The sequence below is a fragment of the Engystomops pustulosus genome, chromosome 2 (genome assembly GCF_040894005.1).
Source record: "Engystomops pustulosus chromosome 2, aEngPut4.maternal, whole genome shotgun sequence".
Classification (NCBI taxonomy): Eukaryota; Metazoa; Chordata; class Amphibia; order Anura; family Leptodactylidae; genus Engystomops; species Engystomops pustulosus.
Genome location: NC_092412.1, coordinates 87,365,085 through 87,376,638, shown reverse-complemented (window position 1 = coordinate 87,376,638; position 11,554 = coordinate 87,365,085). Strand labels below are relative to the sequence as shown.

The window sequence follows — 11,554 nt, the reverse complement described above, 5'->3', positions numbered from 1 at the left end:
ATTGCACTTCAAAGTGACGGAATTTAATATTCCATGCCGTGTACTCGAAAGCAGGAAAAAAATTCCAAATGCAGTGAAATTGGTGAAAAAATGCATTTACGCCATTTTCTGTGGACTTGGTTTTATAATGTTTTCATAAATTTACAAAAAAAAACATTTTGCCTTTTACTGGCGCTAATAACTTTTTCATACTTCAGTGTACGGAGCTGTGTGTGGTGTAATTTTTTGCGACTTTTGATGTGGATTTCAATGCTACCAGTTTGAGGAATGTACAACCCTCTCACTACTTTTTATAGAATTTTTAATATTTAGCAAATATTTAGGGTGCTATTTTCCGTTACTGGGTTAAACGACAGGAATAACTGTTATTATATTTTGATAGATGGGACATTTTGGGACGCAATGATACCTAACATGTTTATGATTTTTACTATTTATTTATATTAATATTAGTTTTATGGAAAGGGGGGTGTTTTCAATTTTTACTGTTTTTCAGACCCCGTAGGGCAGTGGTGGCGAACCTATGGCACAGGTGCCAGAGGCGGGACCCCGAGCTCTTTCTGTGGGCACCCGGGCCATCGCCCCAGCACACCAGACAGGACAGTGATATTTTAAAGTGACTTACTTGGCTACTGAGGACTGTAGGAAGAGGGAGAATGAATAGACAGGGCCTAATTATCTTTGGAGAACCTCCAGCTGGAATCTGTGTGTACAGAGGGTCACTGAAAAGAAGCTACAATGATGCAAATTTTCTACTGTGTTTGTGTCCTCATGAGGCTGGTATGATTGAACGTTGTGGAAGAACAGGAAGCAATAAAATACTGCTTTAATTGTTGGTTGGCACCTCGCGATAAATGAAGGGGATTTGGGTTTGCAGTTTTGGTACTTGGTTGCTAAAAGGTTCGCCATCATTGCCCTAGGGTACTTTAACTGCCTACAGTATGGCAGTATATGGGGATTTTCCACATCATCTATTACCGTCTTATAGTTGTTAAGAGGTTAATAAATTCCCCCATAGTTGAAAACTCAGTTCCTGCCTTTCTTCAACTGCCCATATCTCTGGTTCTGTGGATGTCATCTGAAAGATGGTGATTAAAGGCAATTGCAAATATTTTTAGTGAATGCAACACCCCCCAAAAATATCAAAATGTCAAACATCTGAGCGGCTGGAGAGCCACCCGTTGCAGCTGCAATCGCTAGTTGCCGATGGTGTCGTATGGCAGCCCAGGGTCCAGGCCTGTCTGTCTTCATCTATTAGGTCAGGCCTCTGTTGTTATTATAATTATTGTAGTGCATTGTAAAAGAGTTCAAATAATCTCAATTTAATGTCCCCTTGAGGGACAAAAATATATAAAAAAAATGTTTAAAAAAAGTGGAGTTTAATAACATTTTATACAAAAACATACCAACACACACAAATTGCCCGCCCCTTAAAAAAATAAAATCACACTCATTTTATACCTCCAAATCCTTACCAACCAAGGCTACAAAACGATACTATACTTCCCCCTGTTCCAGCAGCACATCAAAAAATAAATACATTTTAGGAAATGTAATGTGACTGTAATGTGATATAAGCCTGGGTGACTTGCCAAATTTCTAAGACCAACAGACCTGTCAAATTTATAAAACCATGTGTGTCATTTGATAAATTTGTGAAAATTACTGCGATGCACACTCCATGAAAAGTGACTTTACAAATTCCCTACGTGATAAATCGGCTACAATCCCAGGCCAAATCAGTTTTTGGACTGATATAAAACCTTACGTCTGGGTTATATTACAGAAGGGATTGGGTTCTGTCCTCAGACCCCGGACCTGAATCAATCTAAAATGTGTTATAAGGTCATGTTCACACTGTCACTGCGCGACTGTTAACCTTAAAGTAAACCTACCACCAAAATAAAGTAAAAAGAAACTAAACATACTCAGCAATCGTCCTCTTCACCTTGATCCCCACACTTCTTCAAGCTTGACACACCAGGATCGCCGGAATAAAAATAGAGACAATAAAAGCAGCGCGGGTATGATGTCCGGCGCACCGTGCTTTAAAAAAGACCAGCGCCAGGATGGAGATGAAGAGGACAATAAGTGAGAATGTTTAGTATTGTTTTACTTTATTTTTGGTGGCAGATTTCCTTTTAAGTTTCTGTTGACATTTGTCTTCAATAACTAATGATGTAATGGGGCGGATTTACTTACCCGGTCCTGTCGCGATTCCCGGGATGCGTTGTCTGACAAGGATTCGGGTCCGGCACGATTCACTAAGATCGTGCGCCCGATATCCTGCATGTGTCGCTGCTGTGCCGAGGTCAGCTGGAATTCACCTGCTTCTTCTTGGTGCATGTGAGTGTGTGTCATCTTGCGACACGATTCCTTTTTTAAATTTCGCGGGTTTGTCCGAATCCGTCGGGTTGTCCAACAGCCACGCCCCCGATTTCTGTTGCATGCAAGCCGGCATGGGAAATAATTGCGAAACCCGACGAAAGTGAGGCGTTCACACCCTTAGTAAATGAGCCCCAATATGTGTAATGGATGTAGCAAGGGATGTAACAAACAGAAGGTCCATTCTACCTGGTTCTGCTTTCAGAATGGTAATAACAAAGCAGTTTGTGTTATTTATTTTAGAAACCAATTAATGAAGATGAATACAAATACAATTGTATTTCTATGTCCAAAAGAGAGAAAATACCTCCCACCTTCCCTAAAAATCAGATTTTTTTAGTTGGTATTTTTCTGCAACTCCTGGATATAGGTGACTAAAGACTACATCCATTTGTAACAAGTAAAAGCAATATCATTCATTTAGTTATGTGCTATAAAGCCAACAGATTATATAAAAATACAATAAGGAAGTTTTTTTGCATCAAAAAATAAAACTTTGGCAGCGGTTCAGTGATCTGTGCATTGCATGCGGCTCTGATGTTTTCTCTCAGTGTGAACTATCCTTTATATGTAGCATTCTGGTGGCTGCTGTACACGGATCCCTATGGTGATGTAAGTACTGGGCACATTGCAGGTACCCGGGTGTCCTCCTGTCACCCCCCCCCCCCCCCTCCGGCACAGGATGCGGAGAGATGCAGGGGGCGGGGACTGTGGCATCTCCTCAATCTGTGCAGAGAAGAGTTTGGAGAAAGTGGGCGGAGCTCCAGGCTGTTACCCTGGTTACCGTGCAGACCACCCGGGATCCCCCAGCCTTATGCCTGCAGGCCGGCGAGTCCCCGGATGAAGAAGCGGCGGAGAGTGCGGGGGAATGGTGAGGACATGTGTGGGGGAGGGGATTCCGGGGAGCACGGCCAGGCTGCAGGGGCGGCGGGAGTAACCCCTCGGAGCTGTCCCATTACTTGTAGCCCGGGGGTGAGCCGCGTGCCGGATGTTTTGGGTATTGGGGGCTATTGTCCTGTGTGTGCGGGAGCGGGGAGGGGGCAACACGGCTCAGAGCTAGGGAGGAGGAATGTGCAGCCTGTGCAGACATGTACCGATCCCTGCACAACACCCTGACATCACCATTATATACCAGTCTGTGTGTATATACTCATCCTATACCGGTGTGTATATATATATATATATATACTCCTCCTATACCGGTGTATATACTCTCATCCTATACCGGTGTATATACTCTCACCCTATACCGGTGTATATACTCTCACCCTATACCGGTGTATATACTCTCACCCTATACCGGTGTATATACTCTCACCCTATACCGGTGTATATACTCTCACCCTATACCGGTGTATATACTCTCACCCTATACCGGTGTATATACTCTCACCCTATACCGGTGTATATACTCTCACCCTATACCGGTGTATATACTCTCATCCTATACCGGTGTATATACTCCTCCTATACCGGTGTATATTTATATATATATATAAATATACTCATCCTATACCGCTGCCAGTGTATATACTCATCCTCTACCGGTGTATGTATATATACTCATCCTATACCGGTGCCATTGTGTATACTCATCCTATACCGGTGTCAGTGTATATGCTCATCCTATACCGGTGTCAGTGTATATACTCATCCTATACTGGTGTCAGTGTATATGCTCATCCTATACTGGTGTCAGTGTATATACTCATACTATACTGCTGCCAGTGTATATGCTCATCCTATACCGCTGCCAGTGTATATACTCATACTATACTGCTGCCAGTGTATATACTCATCCTATACTAGTGTTTTATAACGGTAACAGTGTATATACTCATCCTATACTAGTGTCCTATACTAATACCAGCGTATATAATCATCCTATACTGGTGTCCCTGTATATACTCATCCTATTCTGGTGTCACTATACTAGTGTCCTATACTGGTGTCAGTGTATATACTCATCCTATACCGGTGTCAGTGTATATACTCATCCTATACCGGTGTCAGTGTATATACTCATCCTATACTGGTGTCAGTGTATATACTCATCCTATACTGGTGTCAGTGTATATACTCATCCTATACCGCTGCCAGTGTATATACTCATCCTCTACCGGTGTATGTATATATACTCATCCTATACCGGTGCCATTGTATATACTCATCCTATACCGGTGCCAGTGTATATACTCATCCTATACTGGTGTCAGTGTATATACTCATCCTATACCGGTGTCAGTGTATATACTCATCCTATACTGGTGTCAGTGTATATACTCATCCTATACTGGTGTCAGTGTATATACTCATCCTATACCGCTGCCAGTGTATATACTCATCCTCTACCGGTGTATGTATATATACTCATCCTATACCGGTGCCATTGTATATACTCATCCTATACCGGTGCCAGTGTATATACTCATACTATACTGCTGCCAGTGTATATGCTCATCCTATACCGCTGCCAGTGTATATACTCATCCTATACTAGTGTTTTATAACGGTAACAGTGTATATACTCATCCTATACTAGTGTCCTATACTAATACCAGTGTATATAATCATCCTATACTGGTGTCCCTGTATATACTCATCCTATTCTGGTGTCACTATACTAGTGTCCTATACTGGTGTCAGTGTATATACTCATCCTATACTAGTGTCCTATGCTAATACCAGTGTATATACTCATCCTATACTAGTGTCCTATACTAATACCAGTGTATATACTCATCCTATACTAGTGTCCTATACTAATACCAGTGTATATAATCATCCTATACTGGTGTCCCTGTATATACTCATCCTATTCTGGTGTCACTATACTAGTGTCCTATACTGGTGTCAGTGTATATACTCATCCTATACCGGTGTCAGTGTATATACTCATCCTATACCGGTGTCAGTGTATATACTCATCCTATACCAGTGTCAGTGTATATATTCATCCTCTACCGGTGTATGTATATATACTCATCCTATACCGGTGCCATTGTATATACTCATCCTATACCGGTGCCAGTGTATATACTCATCCTATACCGGTGTCAGTGTATATGCTCATCCTATACTGGTGTCAGTGTATATACTCATACTATACTGGTGTCTCTATAGTAGTGTCCTATACTGGTGTCAGTGTATATACTCATCCTATACCGCTGCCAGTGTATATGCTCATCCTATACCGGTACCAGTGTATATACTCATCCTATACCGGTACCAGTGTATATACTCATCCTATACCGCTGCCAGTGTATATGCTCATCCTATACCGCTGTCAGTGTATATGCTCATCCTATACTGCTGCCAGTGTATATACTCATCCTTTACTAGTGTTTTATAACGGTAACAGTGTATATACTCATCCTATACTAGTGTCCTATGCTAATACCAGTGTATATAATCATCCTATACTGGTGTCCCTGTATATACTCATCCTATTCTGGTGTCACTATACTAATGTCCTATACTGGTGTCAGTGTATATACTCATCCTATACCGGTGTCAGTGTATATACTCATCCTATACCGGTACCAGTATATATACTCATCCTATACTGGTGTCAATATACTAGTGTCCTATACCAGTGTATATACTCAGTTAAAGGAAACCTACCATTTCAAATGGTAGGTGTAAGCTGTAAACACCGAGCACCAGCTCAGGGTGAGCTGGTGCCGGTGCTTAGTTTCGTTAGTGTTAAAACCGCGGTATCGCGGTTTTAACACTTTTTAAACTTTATAGCAGAAACTGCTTCGGCGCTGCGTGATCGTGCGCGCGCCTTCATAGGAAAAGCAGCAGGCGTTGCGCGCGCGCAGCGCCGAGGCAGCTTCTGCTATAAAGTTTAAAAAGTGTTAAAACCGCGATACCGCGGTTTTAACACTAACGAAACTAAGCACCGGCACCAGCTCACCCTGAGCTGGTGCTCGGTGTTTACAGCTTACACCAACCATTTGAAATGGTAGGTTTCCTTTAAACAATTTTCAAATATACTTTCTATATCAATTCCGCACTGAATTCTAGATCTCTGCTTGCTTTGTAAAGTTCTATGTTTACTATTAGTCGATATAAATCTGACCATGGTCACACAGGTGCGCGTCTCGTTATATCACAGACATTAATCAGAGATATAATGAGCCGTGCACCTGTGTGACCATGGTCAGATTTCTCTCCACTAGTAGTGATCATCGAAGCTTTCCAAAGAAGGACAGCAAGCAGAGATCTACAAAACTGTAAGGAATTGATACAGAAAGTATATTGGAAAATTGCATAACTTTAAATCAAAAAAAGAGTTACATTAATTTGCTGTAATGGGAACACCCCTTTAAATTTGCCATCTTTTTCAGCCTTTCAGAGACAATGTCTACTACCCTCTTGAACCGGAGCAGGGAGAAATTTCACCTGATGCCATTCGTACTCCGTGGATGCCACGACCATCGACACCAATCAGGATGCCTTCCTACAACAACGACTCCCGCTTTAAATTCAGAACACGCCACGAAAATGTGGACTGGAGGAGAATTGGGGCTATTGATGTGGACAGGCTGGCAAATGAATTGGACTTTGTAACCCTTCAAGAAAACATTATGGGTATCACATTCTGTAGCATAGAGAACGAAAGGTGCCGACACTGTCACAGCAGCCTGGACCCTGTCCTGCAGAAACTCTTCAGACTATCTCAGTACACTATTGAGTACCTGCTCCATACTCAGGAGTACCTTTCCACTAACCTGCAGACATTAGAAGAGAAGGTCCGTGCCACCCTGGCCGAGACAGAGCAGATACAAGCCAAAATGGCTAAACAGACGCAAGAAGTGAAGACTCTAAAGGAGGAATGTAAGCGGAGGAAGAAGATCATCTCTACACAGCAGGTGTTGATCAGTGCCAGCGCTGGCCCATACCACAAGGTAAGACACATGAAGATGACCATTGGGCAATTATCTCATATTTGCCAACTCACCCAGGTCTCCCAGAAAAGTTGGGCTATTCAGCAGTCCCAGAAGAGTGGGTAAATCCCCCACCCCATGCTGGACAAAATGCTCTTTATGACTTTTTGACTCTTTATGACTCAAAAATAAATATAGGTCACAGACAGTTCTCAAGTCACAAATGACATCTTTTGGTGTTACTTTTGGTGCAGCTTTTATTCAGTTTACCTACAACACTCTTGCTTTATATCTTGCATTAACTTTTTCACTGCTGTAGACTATACAAAAGCATTAACCCCTTTACTACCCCATACAAATTACCATTCATTCTTTCTTTACCCTAGACCGAAAGGGAAGAATGAACATTTTTTTTTAATAAGTTTTTTGTCCTTATTTTTTATTGGGTGTATTTTATAATGGAAAAATAATTGAGCATTAAGAAAAATGGACCAAAAAAGTAAGGTAAAAGCGAAAAACAGGTACTTTGATTAAAGTTGGACACTTTACCTCATTGTTTATGTAAAGTTTGTATATGTGTGTGGGACAGGATATTAGGTAATTTACCAATATACATTTATGAAAATGTCTGCATCGGATGGCATCATATGTAAATTGAAGTAAAAGACGGGAGGCTTCCCTTTACATATCAATAAAGCAGGGCAGAATTTTTAATAGATGTATATTGGTAAATTACCTAATATCCTGCCCCCCACACTTACACATTACAAAAACATGAGCTAAAGTGGCCATCATTCCTTTTTAGCCTTGCTACTTTGGTTTGCTGCTCCCCTTCTGGATGATTATTGACTGAGCACTGTCAAAACCACTATGCTGAGCTACCACCCACCATCCCTGTATTTGTTACTGTCTTGTGAAATATTGTGATGTATTAAGAATACACATTTTCATTGTACTATAAAATACTGAATTATTTCTGTTTCTCATTACAGTGTCAACATTGTGAGAAGGCCTTCATGAATCATTCCTATTTGCAAAGTCACGTGACTAGGAGACATCCAGAAGGTACATGTGCGGTGTGTGATATATCTAATATATATATATATATATATTTCATAATGGAAATATTTTGCAAGTGATGTGTCCCTTGTGGTGGATCTCCCTTCGGACTTATAAAGATCTGCAGTGAATTACATTGTGAGACATGTGGATGATAATTTTCTAATCCATGAAATGCACAGTTGCAAATATGTTGCAAAATTTCATGGCTTTCATAATTTGTAATATGAATTCACAGCACAGTCCGCAGCAGAATGCACATATCTCAAATTATGAGGGCGATTTAGAATGAAGCCATATAATAGAGCATCCCGCCAGTGATAGACACACATGGATAACCTCACTAGAACTTTCTAACATGGCTGGAAGACTTTGAGTAGCTGCATACTGTGCACTCTGATGTTTACCAAATCTATGTCAGAATCTATAAGAAAACCTATGGTGAATTACATGTGGGTTTACCATATGTTTTCTTTAGGATTTCACATGAATATGGTATGGACTCCTCACGCCCTTCATCCAGATCCTCTTCATACAGTGCATTTTTTTTTATAAATTAGAAGTGGATTTTATACATACGAAAATAATAAAAATCTCAGTTATGACCATTGGGCACTTTTATTACTTAAAAGGAACCTTTCACCACATTTGCACATATACAGCCAGTGACAGGTTCCTATACAGCTCTAATAACTTACTGACACATTTCTTTAAGCTAAAAATTACATCTACATAAATCACATTTTATCTTATATTACCTGACATCACCTGCTCATTACCTGCACGGCCGGCCCCTCTCATCTAATACTCCCCATAGCTTGTGCCTCCTTACTGGTCACAGTTCATGTCATGTGACCAGAGTGACATCATCTCAGGTACTTTAGCCTGTTAATAATAGCAAACTGTACCGCATGCATGTATCTGACCACATGAAGTCACAGCTGTCTCTATTGACTTCTATTCCTCTCCATCCTCCACGGAGGTTGCTGTGATTTCATGTAATCACCAACATGGTGTACAGTTTACTATTGTTAGAAGGCTAAAGGACCTGCAATGATGGTCACATGTCATGAATGTAACACAAGGCACTGTGTAAAAAATATTGACACAATGGGGCTCATTTACTTAAATGGTCCAGTCGCGATCCAGCGGTGCGTTCTCTGGCTAAGGTAGTGCGCCCGATGTCCACTAGGTGTCACTGCTGCGCTGAAGTCCGCTGGAGTTCACCGGAGTTCACTATCCTATCCTGGGTGCAGGTAAGCTTGTGTCAAGCGACACTTTTTTAAAAAAATTCTGCAGTTTTTCCAAATCCGTCGGGTCTTCCGACGGCCACGCCCCCAGATTTCCGTCGCATGCATGCCAGCGCTGATGCGCCACAATACGATCGCGTGCGGCAAAAACCCGGGGCAATTCCGGGAAAAACGGCGCAAATCAGTAAATCCTGGAAACCCAACGAAAAATAGCGATCCGGGCCCTTAGTAAATGACCCCCAATATTTCCCATCTGTACATAGAGCTTTAAATGTCTGTAGTTGAATATTAGCAGCCAGTCCCTAAGTACAAGGAGGCAGGGAAGTGATTTGAGGAGACACAGAGCTGTCAGTCAGATTAATGGGGTGTGGCTTACTGCGAGCCTGAGAGAGAGAAGAGTCACAAATACCAGGCATGAGCCACGAAAGCTAATTTACTTAACAGAAAAACTTCTGTAATTAAGGTACAGTGCCCCACTTGCAGATAATTTGATGTGATATGAGGAGGATTTGTAACCCTTTAGCAGCAGGCATTGTTACTCAGGATGGTCAAAATCTGGTGACAGGTCCTCTTTAATGCTGTTCTTTAGCAAAATGTATAAGATTTGCTGACCTGTGCAGTATTTTGTCTGCATATTTGCATATAAAAGCATCCCCTGTATGTTGGGTACTTTAAGTGTGCATTTCGGTTTCTGGAGACGTCCCAGTATCAGACTCTTCAGTAGGAGAAGTGCTGAATCTAGTTGTTTGTGGCTTCTGTTGGCACTCTCTTCATATCAGACATGAATGCCCTTGTTATTGAAGCAGAACATTTCATTAGTTGTCTGGCAGCCTGATTTTTCGGCTGAAAGCCTGTAGACTAGTTGGTAGCACAAAAGAGATGAAAAGTATGTCAGAGAAGGTAGATGTGGCTGTGCCGATAAGTAAAACCTGAGAAAAACCTTTTCACCCTCAATATCATTTCATTTGACAAAGTATTATTTTTTTTTACAAAAATCCAGCTTTCATTTTCACTCTGTAAATTCACGTCATGGTAAGACAGCTTCACTCGTGTCTTCACAGCTTTATGTCTGTTCTTAGAGCGGTCGTGATGCAGGTCATAGTGTGGCTGAAAATTGCCAATTACCGCAGTAATCTAATAATTTATAGCAAACTGATCATTACGGTAAATAAATGTTCCAAATAGTAGCTTGATTGTGTAGTTTACAAAACCACCATCAAGAAACACTGTTTGTGATGAAATTATGGGATACTGTGATTATTGTCAATGTTTGGTTGCATCTCAACCACATCATTATATGCTTACACATGAAAGCTACTTACACACGAAGATGTGCTGAACCCAAAAATAACATTCTCTGGCCAGAACAAATTCTGTGGATCCATTAGCATCAGAGACTTCAAATAACTTAAAGGGGTTTGCCCATGACAGAAAGTTCTCACATTTTAATCCCCTAGTGTTTACACCATGAAGATTATTTTAACCCCCTTACTTTACAATTTTACAAAGTTTTATTACTGTTTTAGCTTCCGTGATGGGCATTGTAAAATCCCAGAATGTGGGCGGGGACTTTATAAGCAGAAACTTCATGATTCCTCTGTGCAGTGAAATGCTGCGTGCTGACAATATGCTTAGACTATAAGGGTACAGGTTTATCTACGCTTTAATTTAGATTCTGAACATTCTGCTAGTATCTGACACATAGAAAAAGAGATGAGACAGATCAGAAATGAGTGATGATGAGATCCATAAGATGGATAAAAATCAAAATGACACTCTCAGCTCTGCTAACTCACCTAATCAATAAAACACAGAGTCAGTTGTATACTTCCCTCCAGGATAAAGACCTTATCTGTCTGGATCTAGTAGAGTAAGTCTCTGCACACTGCTGCATTCCCGGTAGGATGTTCCTGCGTCTGAGCTGGTCTTTTAATGTAGGAATGGAGAGGCAGGAGGCAGAGAGCACTG

The 11,554-nt window shown here is 41.2% G+C and overlaps 1 protein-coding gene across 3 annotated transcripts in view; it reads left to right on the top strand.

The window, feature by feature from the left end:
• Positions 1-3,096: 3,096 nt before the first annotated feature.
• DZIP1 (DAZ interacting zinc finger protein 1) overlaps positions 3,097-11,554 on the top strand; it is a 34,362-nt gene continuing 25,904 nt past the window's right edge. Inside the window, exons 1-3 of one of the 3 annotated variants that reach the window (XM_072135434.1) lie at positions 3,097-3,256; positions 6,738-7,298; positions 8,270-8,342. In XM_072135434.1, coding sequence (XP_071991535.1) covers positions 3,254-3,256; positions 6,738-7,298; positions 8,270-8,342 — 637 coding nt within the window. In that variant the 5' untranslated portion in view covers positions 3,097-3,253. Of the gene's footprint in view, positions 3,257-3,282; positions 3,358-6,737; positions 7,299-8,269; positions 8,343-11,554 lie in introns of those variants that run through there. The other 2 variants (XM_072135435.1, XM_072135436.1) reach the window with 2 other exon arrangements.